A 26,647-nucleotide genomic window follows, 5' to 3' on the forward strand; every position below is an offset into this window, starting at 1 on the left:
TTATCTGACAGAATTGCAGGGGTGTGAATACTTTTGGCCATGACTATGTATATGTATATATATATATATATATATATATCTTTCAATTTTTATAAATCTTTCAATTTTCAAACTGTCCTCTGTGGCTGTGGTTATTTTAGATTTGTACATTCTGTTACTTAGGGAAGCCTTTTCAGCAGTCTCATTATCATTACAAATGGATTTGCAATAACAGTTTTCACCTCTATATACACATCTTTTATGACTAGGTCCGCTATTCACGACAGGGGATGTGACAGCTGACCTACTTTTACCCCTTTGCACCAGCTCATTAGATGCTTCAAAGGAGAGGGTCTGAATCAGTCTATTGCTGTTAATGTACATGTAAAATTCCTGAAAATAACAGGAAATATGAGTGTAGAATATTCCAGTGGCCGGTGTGAACATTTCAAGATTTCTATTCATTTATTTTTGACTACTGATTGTGATTTAAAATGACAATTTTTGAAACAATCCATGTAACATGAACATCTCGATTATATTCCCGGTCATTTTCTGATTAAATATTCTGGTTGTCACTTACCAGACTCCTTTAAAAAAAATTCTCCAAATCCTGTGTCTCCTCTATCACTAAACGCATCACTGTAGTCCACCAATGCTTCCTTCACGGCATCGTAGCCAATTAGTATTATTAACCGATAGTTTGCTAAGTAGATGGTATAGACAGGTCCATATGTCTGGCTGAGCTGTGAAAAAAAAATGACACATGTAACTGGCTATTTTCACATGAGCTAAATTTTGTAGGTTTTTAATTTTAATGTTGAGAAATGTGTATATACAGTATGCTTCTATATGTACTGTACTGTATATAGAGAGAAAAAGACCCAGAAAGAGAAAGAGAGAGTGAGAGTGAGAAAGATAGAGAGAGAGAGATACGCTCCTCAACATTGAAACAAGAAACAAGGAAGAGTTCTGAAAATCATCGAATTGACAGACATATTAATAATCTGCAAATGACATAAAAATGGAAACCACTCAATTTCTTCAGCGACATATGCTTATACACAGCACATATGGTATATTGAAGTTGAAGTCACAAGCCCCCACTTTCCTTTTACAAGAAAATTAAACAAATCTAAGAAATAAAAATTTGGATTCGTGTTCGGTTTCCTGAGCATTTTCCGCAAAGCCGGCAATATTCGGTCACAGATCGGAAATGATCGCGTTTCCACTAATGCTTTTGATTTGACTTTGGCTAGGATGGTGGTGCTGTATGATGAACAGGGGGAACGTGTTTTATGAGGGGAGGGGGTGTGTCTAGATCAAAGGAGCAGCAAAATTGAATTTTCCTTTTTTTTTGTTCTTTAATAACTTAATGTATGTCCAGTCCGGCAGCCAGTCAGAAAGCAGAAACCATCCACAACATCATGATACAAAGTCTTCTGTCATTGGCTACCAAAGTCACATGTCCCTGTATATTTAAAAGGCGGACATCTTGTTTTGCTGACACTATTCTCTCATTGTAACAGTGCAGAGAGGCTGCTCCTTCTGCTGCTGCAGGTGAAGTTGTGAGTTAGCAAGATAGGATCCTGACCTGTCTGAAATCAATATTCCAGCATGTAACTATATTGTGCTAATCCAAATCGATTGGGCAAAAACTGTGTTGCAGTAAGGCATCAGGAGGCCCCAATTACTCATTAAAATATTTAGGCCTAATATGGGGGTCCTATTTGCTAATCTAACTCATTTGGGATAAATCTGTGTTGCAATGAGGAATCAGGAGTGTTGTGAAATTGGATTTTGGGCTCCCCCGGTGGCCACTGGTGGAATTGAACTGGTGTGCATCATCCCCTCTGTTCACCTGTTTCCATCAGGATGTGGGAGTCGCTATTTAACCTTGCTCCTCTGTCACTTCCATGCCGGTCAACATTGTAATCAGAAGCCTTTCTGTGCATGTTCCTGCTGCTAGACAACTCCCAGCTAAGTTGGACTTTAGTCCTCGTTTGTTTTTGCATTTTGTTCCAGTTCACTGCTGTAGTTTCGTTTCTGTGTCTGGAAAGCTCTTGTGATCTGAAATTGCCACTCTGATGTTATGAGTTAATACTAGAGTCTTAAAGTAATTTCAGGATGGTATTTTGATAGGGTTTTCAGCTGACCATGAAAGTGCCCTTTCTGTCTTCCTGCTATCTAGTAAGCGGACCTCAATTTTGCTAAACCTATTTTCATACTACGTTTGTCATTTCATCTAAAATCACCGCCAATATATGTGGGGGCCTCTGTCTGCCTATCGGGGAAATTTCTCTAGAGGTGAGCCAGGACTATATTTTCCTCTGCCAGGATTAGTTAGTCCTCCGGCCGGCACTGGGCGTCTAGGGATAAAAAACGTAGGCAACGCTACCCGGCTACTGTTAGTTGTGCGGCAGGTTTAGTTCATGGTCAGTTTAGTTTCCATCCTTCCAAGAGCTAGTACTTATGTTTTGCTGGGCTATGTTCTCTTGCCATTGAGAACCATAACAGTTTGACCGGCCCAAAAAAAAAAGGTTAAATTAATTGACAGAGAAAGGAGAGAAAAGAGAAGTCTGCTGAAGATTTTTTTTTTTTTTCCCCCTTCCCTTCAGTTCTGAGTGTGCTTGTAATTGAATCTCTTGCAAGTCTGCCTATATTGCAGCCTTTCTCTCTCTCTCTCTCCTTCTAATCCTGGAATGGCTCTGTGTTCACCTGTTTAAAATGGATATTCAGAGTTTAGCTGCAGGTTTGAATAATCTCACCACGAAAGTTCAAAATTTACAAGATTTTGTTGTTCATGTTCCTATATCTGAACCTAGAATTCCTTTGCCTGAATTTTTCTCGGGGAATAGATCTTGCTTTCAAAATTTCAAAAATAATTGCAAGTTGTTTTTGTCCCTGAAATCTCGCTCTGCTGGAGATCCTGCTCAGCAGGTCAGGATTGTGATTTCCTTGCTCCGGGGCGACCCTCAGGATTGGGCTTTTGCATTGGCTCCAGGGGATCCTGCGTTGCTCAATGTGGTTTTTTCTGGCCTTGGGGTTGCTTTATGAGGAACCTCAGTTAGAGCTTCAGGCGGAAAAGGCCTTGATGTCCCTATCTCAGGGGCAAGACGAAGCTGAAATATACTGCCAGAAATTCCGTAAATGGGCTGTGCTTACTCAGTGGAATGAGTGCGCCCTGGCGGCGAATTTCAGAGAGGGTCTCTCTGATGCCATTAAGGATGTTATGGTGGGGTTCCCTGTGCCTGCGGGTCTGAATGAGTCCATGACAATGGCTATCCAGATCGATAGGCGTCTGCGGGAGCGCAAACCTGTGCACCATTTGGCGGTGTCTACTGAGAAGACGCCAGAGAATATGCAATGTGATAGAATTCTGTCCAGAAGTGAACGGCAGAATTTAAGACGAAAAAATGGGTTGTGCTTCTATTGCGGTGATTCAACTCATGTTATATCAGCATGCTCTAAGCGTACTAAGAAGCTTGATAAGTCTGTTTCAATTGGCACTTTACAGTCTAAGTTTATTCTATCTGTGACCCTGATTTGTTCTTTATCATCTATTACCGCGGATGCCTATGTCGACTCTGGCGCCGCTTTGAGTCTTATGGATTGGTCCTTTGCCAAACGCTGTGGGTATGATTTGGAGCCTCTTGAAACTCCTATACCCCTGAAGGGGATTGACTCCACCCCATTGGCTAGTAATAAACCACAATACTGGACACAAGTAACTATGCGGATTAATCCGGATCATCAGGAGATTATTCGCTTTCTTGTGCTGTATAACCTACATGATGTGTTGGTGCTTGGATTGCCATGGCTGCAATCTCATAACCCAGTCCTTGACTGGAAAGCTATGTCTGTGTTAAGCTGGGGATGTAAGGGGACGCATGGGGACGTACCTGTGGTTTCCATTTCATCATCTATTCCCTCTGAGATTCCTGAATTCTTGACTGAATATCGTGACGTTTTTGAAGAACCTAAGCTTGGTTCATTACCTCCGCACCGGGAGTGCGATTGTGCCATAGATTTGATTCCGGGTAGTAAATACCCTAAGGGTCATTTATTTAATCTGTCTGTGCCTGAACATGCTGCTATGCGAGAATATATAAAGGAGTCCTTGGAAAAGGGACATATTCGTCCTTCGTCATCTCCCTTAGGAGCCGGTTTTTTCTTTGTGGCTAAGAAAGATGGCTCTTTGAGACCGTGTATTGATTATCGGCTTTTGAATAAAATCACGGTTAAATATCAATATCCGTTGCCACTGCTGACTGATTTGTTTGCTCGCATAAAGGGGGCCAAGTGGTTCTCTAAGATAGATCTCCGTGGGGCGTATAATTTGGTGCGAATTAAGCAGGGGGATGAGTGGAAGACCGCATTTAATACGCCCGAGGGCCACTTTGAGTATTTGGTGATGCCTTTTGGTCTTTCAAATGCCCCTTCAGTCTTTCAGTCCTTTATGCATGACATTTTCCGTGATTATTTGGATAAATTTATGATTGTGTATCTGGATGATATTTTGATTTTTTTGGATGACTGGGACTCTCATGTCCAGCAGGTCAGGAGGGTTTTTCAGGTTTTGCGGTCTAATTCCTTGTGTGTGAAGGGTTCTAAGTGCGTTTTTGGGGTTCAAAAGATTTCCTTTTTGGGATATATTTTTTCCCCCTCTTCCATCGAGATGGATCCTGTCAAGGTTCAGGCTATTTGTGATTGGACGCAACCCTCTTCTCTTAAGAGTCTTCAGAAATTTTTGGGCTTTGCTAACTTTTATCGTCGATTTATTGCTGGTTTTTCTGATGTTGTTAAACCATTGACTGATTTGACTAAGAAGGGTGCTGATGTTGCTGATTGGTCCCCTGCTGCTGTGGAGGCCTTTCGGGAGCTTAAGCGCCGCTTTTCTTCCGCCCCTGTGTTGCGTCAGCCTGATGTTGCTCTTCCTTTTCAGGTTGAGGTCGACGCTTCTGAAATCGGAGCTGGGGCAGTTTTGTCGCAGAGAAGTTCCGATTGTTCCGTGATGAGACCTTGTGCCTTTTTCTCGCGTAAATTTTCGCCCGCCGAGCGGAATTATGATGTTGGGAATCGGGAGCTTTTGGCCATGAAGTGGGCTTTTGAGGAGTGGCGTCATTGGCTTGAGGGGGCTAGACATCAGGTGGTGGTATTGACTGACCACAAAAATCTAATTTATCTTGAGTCCGCCAGACGCCTGAATCCTAGACAGGCGCGCTGGTCGTTGTTTTTCTCTCGGTTTAATTTTGTGGTGTCCTACCTGCCGGGTTCTAAGAATGTTAAGGCGGATGCCCTTTCTAGGAGTTTTGAGCCTGACTCCCCTGGTAACTGTGAACCTACAGGTATCCTTAAGGATGGAGTGATATTGTCTGCCGTTTCTCCAGACCTGCGGCGGGCCTTGCAGGAGTTTCAGGCGGATAGACCTGATCGTTGCCCACCTGGTAGACTGTTTGTTCCTGATGATTGGACCAGTAAAGTCATTTCTGAGGTTCATTCTTCTGCGTTGACAGGTCATCCTGGAATCTTTGGTACCAGGGATTTGGTGGCAAGGTCCTTCTGGTGGCCTTCCCTGTCTCGAGATGTGCGAGGCTTTGTGCAGTCTTGTGACGTTTGTGCTCGGGCCAAGCCTTGTTGTTCTCGGGCTAGTGGATTGTTGTTGCCCTTGCCTATCCCGAAGAGGCCCTGGACGCACATCTCGATGGATTTTATTTCGGATCTTCCTGTTTCTCAGAAGATGTCTGTCATCTGGGTGGTGTGTGACCGTTTCTCTAAGATGGTCCATTTGGTTCCCCTGCCTAAGTTGCCGCCTTCTTCCGAGTTGGTTCCTCTGTTTTTTCAAAATGTGGTCCGTTTGCATGGTATTCCGGAGAATATCGTTTCTGACAGAGGAACCCAATTCGTGTCTAGATTTTGGCGAGCATTCTGTGCTAGGATGGGCATAGATTTGTCTTTCTCGTCTGCTTTCCATCCTCAGACTAATGGCCAGACCGAGCGGACGAATCAGACCTTGGAGACATATTTGAGGTGTTTTGTGTCTGCAGATCAGGATGATTGGGTTGCTTTTTTGCCTTTAGCGGAGTTTGCCCTCAATAATCGGGCCAGCTCTGCCACCTTGGTGTCTCCTTTTTTCTGTAATTCGGGGTTTCATCCTCGATTTTCTTCTGGTCAGGTGGAATCTTCGGATTGTCCTGGAGTGGATGCTGTGGTGGAGAGGTTGCATCAGATTTGGGGGCAGGTAGTGGACAATTTGAAGTTGTCCCAGGAGAAGACTCAGCTTTTTGCCAACCGCCGGCGTCGGGTTGGTCCTCGGCTTTGTGTTGGGGACTTGGTGTGGTTGTCTTCTCGTTTTGTCCCTATGAGGGTTTCTTCTCCTAAGTTTAAGCCTCGGTTCATCGGCCCGTACAAGATATTGGAGATTCTTAACCCTGTGTCCTTCCGTTTGGACCTCCCTGCATCTTTTTCTATTCATAATGTTTTTCATCGGTCATTGTTGCGCAGGTATGAGGTACCGGTTGTGCCTTCCGTTGAGCCTCCTGCTCCGGTGTTGGTTGAGGGCGAGTTGGAGTACGTTGTGGAAAAAATCTTGGACTCCCGTGTTTCCAGACGGAAACTCCAGTATCTGGTCAAATGGAAGGGATACGGTCAGGAGGATAATTCTTGGGTGACTGCCTCTGATGTTCATGCCTCCGATCTGGTCCGTGCCTTTCATAGGGCTCATCCTGATCGCCCTGGTGGTTCTGGTGAGGGTTCGGTGCCCCCTCCTTGAGGGGGGGGTACTGTTGTGAAATTGGATTTTGGGCTCCCCCGGTGGCCACTGGTGGAATTGAACTGGTGTGCATCATCCCCTCTGTTCACCTGTTTCCATCAGGATGTGGGAGTCGCTATTTAACCTTGCTCCTCTGTCACTTCCATGCCGGTCAACATTGTAATCAGAAGCCTTTCTGTGCATGTTCCTGCTGCTAGACAACTCCCAGCTAAGTTGGACTTTAGTCCTCGTTTGTTTTTGCATTTTGTTCCAGTTCACAGCTGTAGTTTCGTTTCTGTGTCTGGAAAGCTCTTGTGATCTGAAATTGCCACTCTGATGTTATGAGTTAATACTAGAGTCTTAAAGTAATTTCAGGATGGTATTTTGATAGGGTTTTCAGCTGACCATGAAAGTGCCCTTTCTGTCTTCCTGCTATCTAGTAAGCGGACCTCAATTTTGCTAAACCTATTTTCATACTACGTTTGTCATTTCATCTAAAATCACCGCCAATATATGTGGGGGCCTCTGTCTGCCTATCGGGGAAACTTCTCTAGAGGTGAGCCAGGACTATATTTTCCTCTGCCAGGATTAGTTAGTCCTCCGGCCGGCGCTGGGCGTCTAGGGATAAAAAACGTAGGCAACGCTACCCGGCTACTGTTAGTTGTGCGGCAGGTTTAGTTCATGGTCAGTTTAGTTTCCATCCTTCCAAGAGCTAGTACTTATGTTTTGCTGGGCTATGTTCTCTTGCCATTGAGAACCATAACACAGGAGGCACCATTTCCTCTTAAAAATTGTTAGGAATAAGATTGGGGTTCAGTCAGGAGGCCCTATTTGCAAATCTAAATTCTTTGTAGTAAAACTGTTGCAGTGAGGAATCAGGAGGTCTTATTTCCTCTTAGAAATAATTAGGCCTAATACAGGGGTTACAACAGGAGGCCATATTTTGTGATAAACTTGTGTTGCAGTGAGGAATCATGAGGCCCCACTTACTCATCAAAACAGTTAGGTATAAAATAGGTGTTCAGCCAGGAGGCCATATTTGCTATTCTAAATCGCTTGGGATAAAACTGTGTTGCAGTGAGGAATCAGGAGGCCCTATTTGTTCCTGAAAATCATTAGGACTAATATTGGGGTTTCAGCCAGGAGGCTCTATTTGCCAATCCAAATTGTTTGTGATAAAACTGTGCTCCAGTAAGGAATCAGGAGGCCTAATGTTGGGCCTAATATATGGGTTCAGCCAGGAGGCTCTATTTGCTTATCCAAATCATTTGGGAAAAAACTGCACTGCAGTGATGAATCAGAGGCCCCATTTCCTCTTAAAAATTGTTAGGCCTCATATTGGGGTTCAGCCTCAGCCAGGAGGTCCTATTTGCTATACCAAATTGTTTGCGATGAAACTGTGTTGAAGTGAGGAGTTAGAAGGCCCCATTTGCTCTTAAAAATTGGTAGGCTTAATACTGGTGCTCTGTCAGGATGCCCTATTTACTAATCTGAATTCTTTTCAACAAAACTGTGTTGCAATGGGGAATCAGATGCATTAGTCTGGGAATATCACTGCTCTAAAATGCGGACTAGCGGGCCTCGCCAACCATTGGCCATCCCATCAGCCAAATCTGCAGCTTTTTCCTCTTCCTTCACCATGCCAAGTGTTCTCTCACAGGTCTCTGACTGCAGAAACTCCACTTGTTTACCCCCTAAAGTTGTGGTGAGTGAGAGCCTGTCAGCTGTTACGGAAGTGGACCTGCCTGCTGTTTTGGTGTCACCAAGCACAACACATCTTTCTCAATCCACCATAACATCTCCGCCTGCACCTCACTTACAGTCCAGCAGTTTGTCATATACACCCTACTCCATCCTCTCAGCACAGCTGCCATCCTTTGGTCACATAAAAGAATGTTTCCTCCCACACATGCCAAAGCTAAGAGCTTGAATTACACCATCTCCAATCTGTTGTCCACGGAAATGCTGCCTTTCCGCCTGGTGGATACAGATGTTTTCCCAAAGTTGATGGCCATTACAACCCTCCAGCACTAGTTGACCAGACACAATTACTTATATAACAAAACTGTGCCTGGGCTACACGAGCATGTCACAGAAAATATCAACCATTCTCTGAAAAAATCTTTGGCTACCAGGGTGCATGTCACCACTGACATAGAGATGAGCAAACACTGGCAGGGGCATTACATCTCGCTGACTGGGCACTGGGTGACTCTGGTGGCTGTGGGGCCAGGTGAGCAAAGGGGCTGCTCCACAAGTCTTGGAATCCCCAAGGCTTGCTGGACAAACCTCTATAGATATAGGTAGATAGAATCCCCTCCCATCTCCATACTGCACAACCAGTGCTCACCGCAAATAGGCAGTGTTAAAACTAATATGCATTGTAGATCACAGTCACACAGCTCAAGAGTCATGGACAGCTATCCAGGCTGAGTTAGAGCAGTGGATGTCTCCACTGAGCCTAGAGACAGGGAAGGCCATGTGGATAACGATGCAAACCTATTGGTGTCCCAACGCCAGGCCAACCTCATATATGAGCCTTGCATGGCTCATGTACTCAGCCTGGTGGTACAGCAATTTTGCTGCCACTATCCTGACCTGGATACACTGCTGCAGAAAGCACAGTCGCTGTGTACTCACCACCGACGGGCGCACCCCTAGGGTCATCGACTTACATTGTTACAGAGATATTTCCGCCTATCGGTTATCTGTTTGATTTGCAATGTTCCGACATGATGGAATTCCACTCTGCACATTTTGCAGCAACTGAGGCAGCAGCGATGAGCCCTGTTGCAGTATGTCCTTTTGCATAGCATGGTCCAACACAGTACAGACGTGGTGAAAATCACACTTGCGGAGTAGGCACAGATGAAGGATCTCTGCACCCTTTTGCACAATTTCCAAATGGCTACTAAGATGGTTAGTCCTGACAATGCCATCATCAGCATCCATACTCCGGTCACCTACATGCTGGAGCACATGAGGAGGTGGTGGTCCCAGAGGAAGAGTTGGAAGCAGAGGAGGATGCGGAACAGATAACAATATCTCTAAGTTCTGGACTGTCATCGCACAGGCAGTTGCCATGGAAGATTGATTACAGTGAGTGAGGGGAGCTCATGGTACCAGACAACCTTTTAGTGTAGGTATATGTGTCAAGGAACAAATTGAGGATGAGGAGAAATAGGTGATGGCCGTGCAACAGCCAGGAGATGAAGAGGATAATGATCCCCTCTCTGTTGTGCATGAGGGCATGGAGGAAGCAAGATTGAGTGTTACCCTGCCACCAACACACCATGGACTTGGACCTCATGAAAGCACCCAACAAATGAGCACCTTCTTGCTACCCTATCTGCAACATGATGCCTGTATTGTTACGATTAGAAATAGTGCTGACTACTGGGTTGCCACTCTGTTAGATCCACAGTACAAGAGTAAATTGTGCCAGATGCTTCCCCCCTGGAAAGGGTGGTGGAGCGCCCCACTGCCGCAGGGCCGAGGGGTAGCCGCTACCGGGCCTCTCTGTCCCAGTTCTGGGAGTGTCACGGTGGCTAGACCCGGTCCGTGACCCTGCTGAGGGGCGTCCAGTGAAAGTGGAGAATGTTGTGGTGTGGTGCAGGTCGCGATGAATAACGAGGACACCAGGTTGCAGTCTCTTTACCTCTTTACTGAAGGCTTCAGGATCCTCAATCCGGAGTACGGTTAACAGGGCTGTCTGAGACCGGTCGGTCCGATGGCACCTCCAGAGTTCCCTTTGCAGGTGGAAATCTGTGCCTACCTTCTAGCGCTTGTGTGTTGTAGTCCTTCCCTGCTTAGCACCACGGGATAGTCCTCCTCACAACTGTTGTGTCTGTTTCTGAAGTTCCCTCACAACTGATTCTGATGTTCTTCTCCGTCCCCCAGATGATATGGCTAGGACGCATCCGTATGACGGGTAGGCCTGGAGGTCTTACGGGACCCTAGAGTCGCCCCTCTCCAACTGTTGCCCCCTATGTCTGCTTAGGTGATTTAGGTGAGACAGCCCGCCTATAACTGACTGTCCTGCCGTAGGTTTGAAGTAAGGCTTGGAGCTCAATACTTCCTCGGCGTTTCCGGCCACCGGCTACGCGCCTCAGTAGGATGTTGCCTCGGTCTTGCAGCACGACTCCTACTGGTGTTATCTCCTTGTTGCGTTGATCTCGTTTCTCTTCACAATAAACCTCGCTTCTTGTCCTTTCTTGGGGTACCGCCACAATGAAGTGCAGGCGCGGTCCCGTAACATTCTTTCTGTTCGCTAGGCCTCTGTCAGGATCCCACCCCTGACAGGGACCCCCCTGAATCTTCACCTGCAACACCCTCTGCCACAGGATGTTGCCTGGTTCCAACCCAGTCAGCTTCTGTCTAACTTCCTATCTAACCGCCAGTTTTACCAGACTGTGAGGAGTGGCCTAATACATAGCACCCTTAGCTCCCCCTGGAGGCCAGACTGTGAAGTGTATTGGTGTCTGTGATACCTGGTCAGGTGAACTCCTTCAGTGCCATCAGACGTACCAACACCCCCCTTAGCGGCGGAGCATCAGTACTGCAACGACCAGGACTCTGGGGCGCTGCAGTGGCACATACTGGAGTATCGAAACACACTTGTAGACTATCTTAAGAATGGTTTTCCCCAAGACAGCAGTGAGGCACACTGTGTGAATCGCAGCTCTAGACTTCCAACTCTGGGAATGTCAAGACGTCACTGCAAAAACATTAGCAGCAGTAGCAGTGTAAATAGTATAAGCAATTTCTGTGATTCATTTCACACATGTGGTACACCAGCCATGCAATAGTGGATCGCCCCCAGAGTAGGGCAATGGGGTACTCGGTACCGGGTCCTTCGGTTCTCAGTGGGGAATGTCACGGTGGCCCGACCCGGTCTGTGGCCCTTTGAGGGGCGTCCAGTAAATGGAATAGAGTTTTTATGGTTTTGGGAAAGGTCTTTAAAGAGGTAGTTCATGACGCCACCTGTGGTATTCGGTCAGGATGACCGACGCTGCTTAGGGGTCCGCTGGGGTGATGTACTGGCAGCTAGATGGTATACCTTCCCACAGGTGAAGTGTATCCCCAGAGCTTCCCAAAAGTGTAGGTGGTGATGGCGGACTATGTAAGGCGCAGTGAATAACGAGGACACAAGGTTACAGTCTCTTTTTACTGGAGGCTTCAGCATCCACAGTCCAGGGTACAGACCACAGGGTAGGCAGAGTCCAGCCAGTCTGAAGGCAAATCCAGAGTCCCCCTATCCAGGTGGAAATCAGTAGCCTTCCTTCTAGCACCTGTGTGTTGTAGTACCTCCCTGCTGAGCTTCTCAGTAAGGTCCTCACAACTGTTGTAGATGTTCTAGATGTTATTTCTTCCTCTCTGTCCCCCAGATGATGTGGATAGGACAAACCCGTATGACTGATGGCCTGAGGCTTGTTTTAGGGACCCTAGAGACGCCCCGACCCCCACAAGTTGCCACTGTGTCTTCTTAGGTATTAAGGTCGGGCAACCAAGTTGGAATTGACTGTCCTGCCGGTCTCTGGAGCAAGGCTTGGAGACAGTTGCTCCCTCGGTGTTCCGGCCAACGGCTACGTGCCTCAGAAGGAGGCAGCCTTTACAGGGCAGAACTCCTTCTGGTGTTATCTCCTTGTGCTATGACTTCGTTTCTCACCCTCTACAACACAGTTCTCTTCATGTCCCTTCTTAGGATGCTGCCGCACGTGGGGCAGGCGCAGCTCTGTAGCTTTCTGTCTAGCTAGGCCTCTGACAGGATCCCACCCCTGTCAGGGACCCTCTGTCTGCAGTTCCGATGTTCCTCCTTTCCCCCTGTCTGCCTGACAGGTGTTGCCTCGGCAAAGTCCAGTCAGCTTCTCTCTCAGTTTCTATCCAGCCCACCAGTTTTACCCTTCTGTGAGGAATGCCCTAGTAGATAGGAGCAAGGCTCCCCCTGGTGGTCTGGAGTGTGAAGTGTGGTGTATAATTTGTGATACCTGGTAGGAAGATCTTTTATTGCCATCAGACGTAATATCACTCCCCCGGTAGAAGAATGACATCTCTGCAACGACCAGGACTATGGAGCGCTGCACTAGCAGAACAGAGTATAAGGCCGGAGTCACACTTGGCGTAAGACAATACGCCACGTATTATACGTCCATACTACGGCCGTAATACGGAGAAATGTTCCCAAAATATTGATCCGTAGTCAGGGTGTGTCAGCGTATTTTGCGCATGGCATCCTCCGTATGTAATCCGTATGGCATCCGTACTGCGAGATTTTCGCGCAGGCTTGCAAAACCGACATCTAATGGATTTATGTGCTCAAATGTTCGTGAAAACATATATACAGTATATATATATATATATATATATGTCATTGAGACACATATATATATATATATATATATATATATATTCTGTATTTAGATTTCATTCAGCGCGATATCTGTGAAAAGCCGGTAATTCAATTGCCGTCTTTTCATTTCTCCTGCACAAACCCGACAGGATATGAGACATGGTTTACATACAGTAAACCATCTCATATCCCTTTTTTTTTGCATATTCCACACTACTAATGTTAGTAGTGTGTATGTGCAAAATTTCAGCGCTGTAGCTGCTAAAATAAAGGGTTAAATGGCGGAAAAAATTGGCGTGGGCTCCCGCGCAATTTTCTCTGCCAGAATGGTAAAGCCAGTGACTGAGGGCAGATATTAATAGCCAGGAGAGGGTCCATGGTTATTGGCCCCCCCGTGGCTAAAAACATCTGCCCCCAGCCACCCCAGAAAAGGCACATCTGGAAGATGCGCCTATTCTGGCACTTGGCCACTCTCTTCCCACTCCCTGTAGCGGTGGGATATGGGGTAATGAAGGGTTAATGCCACCTTGCTATTGTAAGGTGACATTAAGCCAGATTAATAATGGACAGGCGTCAATTATGACACCTATCCATTATTAATCCAATTGTTAGAAAGGGTTAAAAAACACATACACACATGATTTAAAAGTATTTTAATGAAATAAACACAGCGGTTGTTTTAATAATTTATTGCTCTCTAAATCCATTTGCAGACCCTCGCTTGGCAAAACAATAAACACACAATATACATACCTTCTGTTGAACCGTCACGTCCCACGAGGTAATCCATCTGAAGGGGTTAAAATATTTTACAGGCAGGAGCCCTGCTAATGCAGCTGTGTGCTCGTGCTTGTAATTCCCCGGCGAATGAATGAAATGTAGGTCATTGACCTACATTTCTTTCAGTCGCGGTGATGCGCCCCCTGGTGGATGTCCTCATATGACCTGGAGCGTGGGAAAAAGTTCCCAGGCTGCAGTTCATGAGAACATCCAGCAGGGGCGCATCACCGCGACTCAATGTAAGTACAGATCCAGCTTTCCTTTCAGCACCCGGGGGATTACAGACACGAGCGAGTGGTTTATCGCAGCTCGTGCCTGTAATATTAGTTAACCCCTTCAGATGGATTACCTCGTTGGACGTGATAGGACATCAGAAGGTATGTATCTTGTGCGTTTATTATTTTGCCAAGCGAGGGCCTGCAAATGGATTGAGAGAGCAATAAATTATTAAAACAACCGCTGTGTTTATTTCATTAAAATACTTTTAAATCATGTGTGTGTGTTTTTTTAACCCTTTCAAACAATTGGATTAATAATGGATAGGTGTCATAATTGACGCCTCTCCATTATTAATCTGGCTTAATGTCACCTTACAATAGCAAGGTGGCATTAACCCTTCATTACCCCATATCCCACCGCTACAGGGAGTGGGAAGAGAGTGGCCAAGTGCCAGAATAGGCGCATCTTCCAGATGTGCCTTTTCTGGGGTGGCTGGGGGCAGATGTTTTTAGCCACGGGGGGGCCAATAACCATGGACCCTCTCCTGGCTATTAATATCTGCCCTCAGTCACTGGCTTTACCATTCTGGCGGAGAAAATTGCGCGGGAGCCCACGCCAATTTTTTCCGCCATTTAACCCTTTATTTTAGCAGCTACAGCGCTGAAATTTTGCACATACACACTACTAACATTAGTAGTGTGGAATATGCAAAAAAAAGGGGATATGAGATGGTTTACTATATGTAAACCATGTCTCATATCCTGTCGGGTTTGTGAAGGAGAAATGAAAAGCCGGCAATTGAATTCCCGCCTTTTCACTAACACCGCTGCGTATTTCTCGCAAGTCACACTGCTGGTCCGTGTGGAATCCGTATTTTTCTCGCCCCCATAGACTTTCATTGGCGATTTTTTTTTGCGCAATACGCTGACAAACGCAGCATGCTGCGATTTTGTACGGCCGTAGAAAGCCGTATATTACGGATCCGTAATATACGGCTGATAGGAGCAGCCCCATTGAGAATAATTGTGCCGTATGTTATGCGAGTTTTACGGACGTAGTTTCTGCGCTCTTACGTCCGTAAAACTCGCATGTGTGACGCCGGCCTAAGTCTGACATGTTGTGAACAATTTGAGAAGATGGTCCAGGAGTATCTCAAACTCATCATCAATGCCATCAGGGGAATTTGGATCCTTTTGTATTTTCGTCTTCAAAAATGGAAGAGTGGCCTGAGCTCACCTGCCATGCATTATTATTATTATTATTATTATTATTATTCATTTTTATAGCGCCATTTATTCCATGGCGCTTTACATGTGAAATACGGGGCAAATATAGACAAATACATTAAACATGAGCAAAAACAAGGCACACGGGTACATAACGAGGGAGGACCCTGCCCGCGAGGGCTCACAGTCTACAGGGGATGGGTGAGGATACACTAGGAGAGCCTTGGAGGCTTTGTCATGCCCGGTAGCCAGCAATATCTTACAACGTGTGTTTAGCGCTGCTGGTGGTGTACTGATGGATAAACACATCCGGATTTCCACTGAAAGTGTAGACCACCTAACATACATCAAAATGAACAAGTCATCCATCTCCAATGACTTTTGCACCCCAGTCGTAGACTGGGCAAACTAGGTGCTGGTTTCTGGTGGGTTGCCTGTAGTGGAATGTGTGTCAGAAGTCTATTATACTGTTTCTACTTTGTGGAAATTGATGCCACTTTAGTGGTGCATGACAATAATTTTTAGAAATATGGAGAATTCAAGTTGGGTCTCCTCCATTTGTGATGCCTGTAGCAGTAGGGCTCCCAGACAGGCAGGCCTACACTACTTATTTTCACTTAACTTGCGTTACTACTCTTGCATTTTTTTTCTGTTCTTCTATGCCATTATAAAATGTTCTGCTGTGGGTCAGTTAATCAGTAAACTGCCTGTGTTACTTTCCTTACATTTTTCTACCAATAGTACTCTGTGAAACTGATGTTTGTGCCATCTGAGTGTGGCTGGGAAAAAAAAAAAAGCATTTTAGCTGTTGCATGAGGTGTCAGGGCTCCCAGCAAAGAAGGCTTACACTGCTCCCTTAACAACCGGGTCTTAATTTAAACTTCATTTCAAAACTGTAAATGCTAGCCCAGACCCTGATACCTCATGCATGGGGCATGGGTGACTGCTTCTGTGCCATTATAAAATGTTCAACTTTGGGCAACTGATCAGTCAACTACCTGTGTTACTTTCCTTACATTTTTCTACCAACAGTAGTCTATGAAACTGATGTTTGTGCCATCTGAGTGTGGCTGGGGAATAAAAAGATCGAGGTGTTGCATGAGTTATCAGCGCTCCCAGAAAAGAAGGCTTACAACGCTCCATTAACCATCAGGTCTTAATTGAAACTTGATTTAAATGCTCTAAATGCTGGGCCAGGTCTTGATTCCTCATGAATAGCCCATGGATGACTACCGCTGTGCAATTCGCAAATGTCTACTTTGGGTCAATTGATGCCACTTTTCTTGGCATCTGCTCCTAATATTAGCTGTTTGGGAAGCTTTTTTTCACCCTTTAAGGTTTTGTGTATACGTTTTGTTTGGCCTCCCATTGAATTTCATGGGGTTCGGGTACGTTTTGTCAAACTGTTCGGCGAACATGTTCAACGAACATCAGGACATTCGGCTAACCGAATCGAACCTTGGAAGGTTCGCTCATCTCTATTGATTAGCATTTACAGATGGTTGTATATTATGTAATCTTACCTTGACTAATGACTGTGGCAGTTCCGTATTGCTGATTTGAAAGATATTCCCCAAGAAGGGCAGAGGTGTAGGTCCTGGAGGTAAGTCCTTCTGTTTGACTCTACTCCACCATTTAATGAGATAAACTAGGAGAGTGACTCCAGCAGCTAGGAGAAGTGTTGCTGAGACGTTCAGAGCCATCCTGAGCCCCTGTGACTGCAGCTCAGTCTGTGCTGTGTCCTGTGTGTTTATATTCTTTAAGGTACAGGATGATGTTCCAACATGAAATCAGTGAGAACAGACAGGTTTGGCGAATGCAGAGTGCAGAGTTACATCTGTATTGCACAACACTTCCACACTCAGTGCTTACAGAGAGGGCAGTCTCATCTAGGTGTGATGTCAGAGCTCTCTGGAAATCAGACATGAAGCCCACCCCTCTCACACCACACACTGGGATGGGGGGATACTGCAGCTGGGTCCTCTGTTCTTTTTCTACTGTACAGATATTACTGAAAACATGTTCAAAAATCAAATATAGATTTAACCTTTCCAAAATATACTCCTTTATGTCAACCAAAATATTAGTACTATGGATTTATGGTCTGTAACAGAAAACTGCATATCAATCAGAAACAGCAGAAGTGGAAAAAGAGAGAGCGTCCATTTATACAGGAAGATTCTCGGCTCATGTAAATATTCCAATGGTAATCTAAAGAATGAGCAAAACGTCTACATTCCTGAGGGTGGTGAGCCTGTGGAAGTCTGGAAATCACCGGATAGATGGCAGAGGCATAGCTCGAGGGGCTAAATATCTGAGTGGGCTCCTAATCAGGCTACTGTGTGTACAACTATGGGGGAGCAACCTAATTATAGGTATAGGGCACCTCATCTGAGAAGCATGCTGTTACTGAGAAACTCTACGCAAAGTTAAACAGTGATATTACCACCATATTGAGTGGCGTATCACAGTTTTGGAACCACTGGTAAAAATTAGTTATTAAGAAAAGCTAAGCAAGTTGAAGATTATTATTATTACTAGATGCTGGCCCGATTCTAACGCATCGGGTATTCTAGAATATGTAAGTCCATGTAGTATATTGCCCAGCCACATAGTATATTGCCCAGCGACGTAGTATATTGCCCAGTGACATAGTATATTGCCCAGTTACGTAGTATATTGCCCAGCGACATAGTATATTGTCCAGTGACGTAGTATATTGCCCAGCGACGTAGTATATTGCCCAGCGACGTAGTATATTGCCCAGTGACATAGTATATTGCCCAGTTACGTAGTATATTGCCCAGCGACATAGTATATTGTCCAGTGACGTAGTATATTGCCCAGCGACGTAGTATATTGCTCAGCCACATAGTATATTGCCCAGCGATGTAGTACATTGCCCAGCGACGTAGTATATTGCCCAGCGACGTAGTATATTGCCAGTTACGTTGTATATTGCCCAGTGACGTAGTATATTGCCCAGCCACGTAGTATATTGCCCAGTGACGTAGTATACAGCACAGAGCCACGTAGTATATTGCCCAGCTACATAGTATATTGCCCAGCCACGTATGTCACAGGTTAAAAAAATAAAAAATAAACATATACTCACCTTCCGCAGGCACGCTGTAGTTCTGTCGCCTGTGTGGGGTGCAGGCGGCAGCTTCCGGTCCCAGGGTGTGATGATATCGCGGTCACATGACCGTGTCGCGGTCATATGAGCATTACGTCACGGCAGGTCCTTCTCGCGCAGGCGTGCCGGACTTGTGATGACGTCGCGGTCACATGACCGTGACGTCACGGCAGGTCCTTCTCCCAGACCATCCTTGCCACCGGAACGTGCCGCTTGCATGGACCAGCCGGAGCATCGCGAGGAGCGGGAAAGGTGGCGGAAAGTGAGTTTATAATGATTTTTTATTTTTTTTAACATTAGATGTTTTTACTATTGACGTTGCATAGGCTGCGTCAATAGTAAAAACTTGGTCACACAGGGTTAATAGCGGCAGTAATGGAGTGTGTTACCCGTGGCATAACGCGGTCCGTTACCGCCGGTATTAACCTTGTGTGAGCGGTGACCGGAGGGGTGTATGCGGGCGCCGGGCACTGAGTGCGGGGAGTAAGGAGCGGACATTTTCTTCTGGACTGTGCACGTCGCTGATTGGTCGTGGCAATGGTTGTGGGCGTTTTGCCACGACCAATCAGCGACTTGGATTTCCAAGACAGACAGAGGCCGCGACCAATGAATATCCGTGACAGACAGACAGACAGACGGAAGTGACCCTTAGACAATTATATAGTAGATTATTATTATTATTTATTTATTACTATAGCACCATTTATTCCATGGTACTTTACATGTGAAGAGGGGTATACCTTATAAAAACAAGTACAATAATCTTGAACAATACAAGTGACAACTGGTACAGGAGGAGAGAGGACCCTGCCCGCGAGGGCTCACAATCTACAAGGGATGGGTGAGGATACAGTAGGTGAGTGAGGGTAGAGCTGGTCGTGCAGCGGTTTGGTCGATCGGTGATTACTGCAGGCTGTAGATGAAAAAATCTCTAAAATGCCTAAAGTTAAAGATATATATACTGCTCAAAAAAATAAAGGGAACAATACAATACCACATCCTAGATATCTCTGAATGAAATATTCCAATTGCAAATGTTTATTAATTTCATAGTGGAATGTGTTCAGAACAATAAAACATAACAACTATCAATGTAAGTCAAAATGAATATCCCATGGAGGTCTGGATTTGGAATGATACTTAAATGATACTTAAAATGAAAGTGGAGAATCAAATTACAGGCTGATCCAACTTCAGTGGAAATGCCTCATAACAAGGAAAAGATGCTCAATATTGTGTGTGGCCTCCACGTGCCTAAATGAAATCCCTACTGTGCAATGCCTGGGCATGCTCCTGATGAGGCGGAGGATGGTCTCCTGAGGGATCTTCTCCCAGACCTAGACTAAAGCATCCGCCAACTCCTGGATAGACTGTGGTGCAATGTGACGTTGGTGGATAGAGCAAGACATGATGTGCTCAATCGTATTCAGGTTTGGGGAATGGGTGGGCCAGTCCATAGCTTCAATGCCTTCATCTTGCAGGAACTGCTGACACACTCCAGCCACATGAGGCCTGGCTTTGTCCTGCATTAGAAGGAACCCAGGGCCATCCGCAACAGCATATGGTCTCACAAGGGGTCTGAGGATATCATCTTGGTACCTAATGGCAGTCAGGCTACGGCTGGCAAGCACATGGAGAGCTGTGTGGCACTCCAAAGAAATGCCACCCCACACTATTACTGACCCACTGCCAAACCGGTCATGATGAAGGATGTTGCAGGCAGCAGATCGCTCTTCATGGCATCTCCAGATTGTCACGTCTGTCACATGTGCTCAGTGTGAACCTACTTTCATCTGTGGCAAAGGCCAAGTTGGGCTGTGAGCACAACCCCATCTGTGGACATCGGGTACTCAGACCATACTCATGGAGTCAGTTTCTAATCATTTGTGCAGACACATGCACATTTGTGGCCTGCTGGAGGTCATTTTGCAGGGCTCTGGCAGTGCTCCTCCTGTTCCACCTTGCACAAAGGTGGATATAGCGGTCCTCCTGCTGGGTTGCTGCCCTCCTATGGCCCACTCCACACCTCCTGGTGTACTGGCCTGTCTCCTGGTAGTGCCTCTTGCCTTTGGACACTATGCTGACAGACACAGCAAACCTTCTTGCCACAGCTCACATTGATGGGTCATCCTGGATGAGCTGCACTACCTGAGCCACTTTTGTGGATTGTAGAGTCCGTCTCTTGCTACCACGAGTGTGAAAGCACAACCAACATTCAAAATTGACCAAAACATTAGCCAGAAGGCATTGGTACTGAGATGTGGTCTGTGGTCCCCACCTGCAGAACCACTCCTTTATTGAGGGTGTCTTGATAATTGCCAATGATTTCCATCTGTTGTCTATTCCATTTGCACATCATGTGAAATTGATTGTCAATCAGTGTTGTTCCTAAGTGGACAGTTTGATTTCACGGAAGTTTAATTTACTTGGAGTTATATTCTGTTGTTTAAGTGTTCCCTTTATTTTTGAGCAGTGCATATATAGAGTGGGCCATTTATATGGATACACCTAAATAAAATGGGAATGGTTGGTGATATCAACTTCCTGTTTGTGGCACATTAGTATATGGGAAAGGGAAAACTTTTCAATATGAGTGGTGACCATGGCGGCCATTTTGAAGTTGGCCATTTTGGATCCAACTTTATTTTTCCAATGGGAAAATGGGTATGTGACACATAAAACTTATTGAGAATTTCACAAGAAAAACAATGGTGTGCTTGGTTTTAATGTTACTTTATTATTTCATGAGTTATTTACAAGTTTCTCTTTGTTTACAGCAATTGAGATGTCGCAGAGATTAACACGTGAAGAGCGGATAGAAATTGTGTTGATGTCTGGTGAACGCAGTACCCGGGTCATTGCAGCTGATTTCAAAGCAAGACACCATATGAGACCACCCATCTCCCATGCTACAATTTGCAAACTGCTTGCGAAATTTCGTGAAACAGGTTCTGAAACATTATGGGTGTCAGGTCCGAGCATTCCTACATGAACAGTTTCCTGAAAAGTGGATTGGTCATCGTGGGCCACTTGAATGGCCACCAAGGTCTCCTGATTTGACTCCATTAGACTTTTGTCTTTGGGGTCATCTGAAGACAATTGTCTTTGCTGTGAAGATACAAGATGTGTAGCATCTGAAACAACGGATACTGGAAGCCTGTGCTAACTTTTCTTCTGCGGTGTTGCTACTAGTGTGTCAAGAGTGGGAGAAGAGGGTTGCATTGACAAACCAACACAATGGGCAGCACTTTGAAGACATTTTATAAGTGGTCATAAACATGTAAAGAATAAAGTTACTTTAAAACCAAGCACACCATTGTTTTTCTTGTGAAATTCTCAATAAGTTTGATGTGTCACATGACCCGCTTCCCATTGGAAAAAATAAAGTTGGATTCAAAATGGCAAACTTCAAAATGGCCGCCATGGTCACCACCCATCTTGAAAAGTTTTCCCCCTCCCTTATACTAACATGCCACAAACAGGAAATTGATATCGCCAACCATTCCCATCTTATTTAGGTGTATCCTTATAAATAGCCCACCCTGTGTGTGTATGTATATATAAATATACACTTTTTCCTTTTATATGATTTGTTTGCTCGGATAACTTTGACCAAGGTTTCAGACCTTAATTAGCCTGTTAGGGTTATGTCTTGTTCACTATCATTGTTAGGAGAGGCAAGGTGATGCAAATTTCCAAGCTTTATAACAGCCCAGCCTCCTCTAACCTTGAGCCAAAAAACAGCCTCCATGGGTTCTTCTAAGCAGCTGCCTAGCACTCTGAAAATGGTGGCGGACCAGAAAGCAGGAGAAGCCTATAAGAAGATGGTCACAATACACAGACTGCCGTTATAACAATTAGGTTTCTCTAATTCCCACTCAACATCTAATAATGTACTAATATTTAGTTCCACTCTACACAGCATGATGCCTTCCACAGCTTTCATATGCACAGCATGATGAACCCACAGCTCCCTATACATGGCATGATGGACCCACAGTAGCCCCTTTCCACTGTATGATGACCTCCAGTAACCATCCCCACTGTATAATAGCTCCCAGTAGGACCCAATGTATGATAGTCTTCAGTAGCCCTACTCACACTTTATGATGGCCCTCAGTAGTCCCCCCCCCACTGTGTGATGGCATCCAGTAGTCCCCCCGCACTGGATGATGGCCCTCAGTAGTCTCCCCGCACTGGATGATGGCCCTCAGTAGTCTCTCCCAAACTGAATTATGGCCACCAGTAGTCCCCTCACACAGAATGATGACCCCTATTATTATCTCCACACTGTATTATGACCCTCAGTATTCCCCCATTACTGTATCATGGCCCTTAGTATTCCCCCCCCCCCTGTATGATGGCCCCCAGTAATCCCCTCACATTGTATGATGGCCCCCAGTATTTCCCTCATGAGCACTATTAAAATAAAATAAAAAACATCTTATACTCTGCTAACCATAGAACCTGGGGAGTCTGCCAGCAGACAGGACCAGTTTCTTTGAGAATCAACATGTTGATGTCTTTGAGCCGGGGCATGCAAGGAGTGTCAGCATGATGACGTATTTATGTCGATGTGCTTCTCCCCACCTCGTTAATGTGCCGCTCTGCCTATCTGTACACCGCAGGCCTAAATCATTCTGTGGTCTACAGAACAGAGAGCAGTAGTGCAGGTGTTTCCCTGCTCTACCGCAGTTTAATTCTATCGGCTCTCTGCGTACATCAATACAGTTTAGAGAGGTGACCACTTCGATTTGTCCCTTATGTGTGAGGTCCCCAAGGTTATCGCACCATCTGCCGCACCCCTTCCCCACGGTAGCTATGCTACCGATAAATAGACAAGATAATGAAATAAAAAATGGAATCAGAATTTTCAAAACATCTATATTTATTCAATATTGAATATGAGCGCCTGTCAGAAACATCTGCACTTACAGTCTTGGCTGCGATAGATGAAATTCTTAGTGGTTGTCTGAGGAATTTTCTGCCATGCTGTACGCGCTTGGTCATGCAAATAATCAAGGTCCACTGCTGGCAGCTCACTTTACAATTGCTGAACAATGACATTTACATATTTGCTCCTTTTCTTGTGACATTTCCTGAAGCTGAACTCCCACTGTGACAGCCAGAGATATTAGATCATCCAGTGCGGAAGGAAAACATGATCCCAACATTTTATTTTTATTATGTCCCAATAATTCATATTAGAGGCTGAAATGTTATATTCTTACCTGAACCTGCTCTAGTGTCATCTGCTACTGTTACCAGGCCTCATCATATTTAACCAATGGACAGCACTGGCAATAAAGGAGGCGCACTAGAATTATTGGGTGGCAGAGGTACTGTCCCGCTAACAAAACTAGTGTGGATGTGACTTGTGGTATACCCTAACCAGTGAGATGTGTATATGTGACGTCCAGCTACTCAGCGAGGTAATCAGTTCCCTGTTGCAGCTCATTGACCAGTACCACACTCTATTGAAACTCCCAGCAGTCTGCTAGCATTTGCCAGTTATTGCTTAGTTTACTCCTTGAACTCTGATACTGTTCTCTGATTAGAGGTACTGACCCAGCTGGTCTGACTATACTTTCCTCATACTCGCTAATCTGATTAAAACTAAAAAGCTAAAAGCAGTGCAAGAACCTTCCAGGTATGTACCAAACCTTTGCAATAAAACAAGAAAAATGAAAGCAGCACACCATTAGAACTGCTTGAGAAAGGTCCACACTTGGGACTGAAACGTCGCACATGGGCCAATAAACAGCACAGTTTTTTAATTTATTGGTGTGCTGCCTTCATTTTTCTTTCGCTAATCTGATTAGCAACTACTCCTTAAATGCAACCTAAAGGACCCCATTAAAAGGAAAGACTAGAAGCAATGGGGTGAAACTGAATTGGAAGGAGACACAGATTAGATATTAGAAAAAACTTTTGACAGTTAGGGTGATCAATGAGTGGAACAGGCTGCCATGAGAGGTGGTGAGCTCTCCTTCAAAGGAAGTCTTCAAACAGAGGCTGGACAGACATCTGTCTGGGATGATTTAGTGAATCCTTCTCTGAGCAGGGGGTTGGACCAGATGACCCAGGAGGTCCCTTCCAACTCTAACATTCTATGATTCTATGATAAGTCCAGATGCTTAAATAAATGTTAAAGAGTTAAGACCAAGGTTCCTATGGGACAGAGAGACCATCAGCCAATCTGCCCAAGATTGCATTTTTGAGCTGAAGGCTTCAGATAGATATCATACTGTATGTAACCAGAGTTCTATTATTCTAGGTGAACACAGCAAATACGAAATAACATTATACCGCACACTGGCTGACAGTGCAGTGCATGAAGCATAGTTTAGATGAAGCAGTGTTAGTTCAGAAGAAGGTCATCACTGGATCACAAAAAACCATTTGGCTGGGGGCCTTTTTTAAAGGAATTACCATATTTTTATCAATCTAAATTTTGTTATCTATTAAAATTATGGTATTCGTAGAAACAAAGGCTATTTTTCTTTGTGTCTGACAGCCTCACATCAAGTTCTTTAGTGTAGTTACTGGCTGCCTATCTTCTGAGTAATAATTTGTTTAGTAAATACCTGGATGATTTGCTTTTATTTTAATTGTATTTTTTTTTACTCTCTAACAACTACCATGGTTATATTCAAGGGTAGCTTATTATGGACCAAATGGAACAGCTCACTATTTATTTGACACATTGGCCCTAAGATAAGAAAATTTTCATATGTCAAAATATTAGGAAAAAGAGACATTGTGATTCACCCTTTTCCTCCAAACACAAGGTAGAGATACATTAATCTCTACCACCACACATTCCTTGTTCTAGCCGTAGTCATAAGTTTTAAGAGGCTTTTAATTTTCAGAAAATCTCTTAAAGAAATAAATCGCACTTTACTCACCCTTTCTCGGTCCACTGCTGCCTCCTGTGTCTGCTGTTAATTGCAGTGCTGATGACAATCAATGGGCTCAAGCAGACAGTCAGAGCTGCTGCGCTTACTGATTGGCTGCAGTGTTACCAACCGGGAGCAGCAATGATGGTTCTAACTAAGTCCCGCAGCTCCGTGCTTCACGGCGAGGCCAAATATTTAAATACACTTTCCCACCTGCTTGTTTTCTCTCAGTTTTCTTTGATTGACAACTCAGGCTTCATAGAGTCGAAGAAGGCTGGACATAGATGGAAAACAAGCAGGTAGGAAGGTGTACGTTATATAAATGATTGGCCCCGCCATAAAACACACGGTGTCTTTGTTTGGTTTGAACTGTCATTCTGTGCTGACAGAGTTCTTTTAAAGAGTTGTGTGGCGTACAAAGCATATTTTAAATTGACTTTTAACCCCCGGAGTTTTTTTTGGATTTGCGTTTTTGTTTTTTGCTCCCCTTCTTCTCAGAGCCATAACTTTTTTTTATTTTTCCGTCAATATGGCCATGTGAGGGCTTGTTTTTTGTGGGATGAGTTGTACTTTTGAACGACACCATTGGTTTTACCATGTTGTGTACTAGAAAATAGAAAAAAAAATTTAAGTGCGGTGAAATTGCAAAAAAGTGCAATCCCACACTTGTTTTTTGTTTTGCTTTTTTTACTAGGTTCACTAAATTCTAAAACTGACCTGCCATTATGATTCTCCAGGTCATTACCAGTTCATAGACACCAAACAAATCTAGGTTCTTTTTTACCTAAGTGGTGGAAAAAAATTCCAAACTTTGCTAAAAAAACCCCATTGCGCCATTTTCCGATACCCGCAGCGTCTCCATTTCTCATGATCTGGGGTTGGTTGAGGGCTTATTTTTTGCGTGCTGTGCTGATGTTTTTTAAAGATGCTATTTTGTTGCAGATACGTTCTTTTGATCACCCATAGTTGCTTTTTAATGCAATGTTGTGGCAACCATAAAAAAGTAATTCTGGCATTTTGACTTTTTTCCTCTTTTCTCGCTACGCCGTTTAGCGATCAAGTTAATCCTTTTTTTATTGATAGATTGGGCGATTCTGAACGTGTTGATACCAAATATGTATATGTTTGATATTTTTATTGCTTTATTTTGAATGACACAGCTGCGAGCTCACTCTGTCATCTGACAGATTGACAATGACAACCACAGGGGCTTTTGACGTTCGGTTACATTCGTCGAACAAATTGGCATTTAAATGTTCGCGGAACCGAATGTCAAGAGGTTCCCTAATCTCTTGCAGTAATATTATA

The 26,647-nt window shown here is 44.7% G+C and overlaps 1 protein-coding gene across 1 annotated transcript in view; it reads right to left on the minus strand.

Moving 5' to 3' along the window:
- LOC143805912 (cytochrome P450 2C8-like) overlaps positions 1–17,189 on the minus strand; it is a 110,753-nt gene extending 93,564 nt beyond the window's left edge. Inside the window, exons 1-2 of the mRNA XM_077285668.1 lie at positions 16,828–17,189; positions 563–725 (exon numbers count right to left, since the gene is read on the minus strand). Coding sequence (XP_077141783.1) covers positions 563–725; positions 16,828–17,007 — 343 coding nt within the window. The 5' untranslated portion in view covers positions 17,008–17,189. The remainder of the gene's footprint in view (positions 1–562; positions 726–16,827) is intronic.
- Positions 17,190–26,647: the final 9,458 nt, after the last annotated feature.

The sequence above is a fragment of the Ranitomeya variabilis genome, chromosome 2 (genome assembly GCF_051348905.1).
Source record: "Ranitomeya variabilis isolate aRanVar5 chromosome 2, aRanVar5.hap1, whole genome shotgun sequence".
Classification (NCBI taxonomy): Eukaryota; Metazoa; Chordata; class Amphibia; order Anura; family Dendrobatidae; genus Ranitomeya; species Ranitomeya variabilis.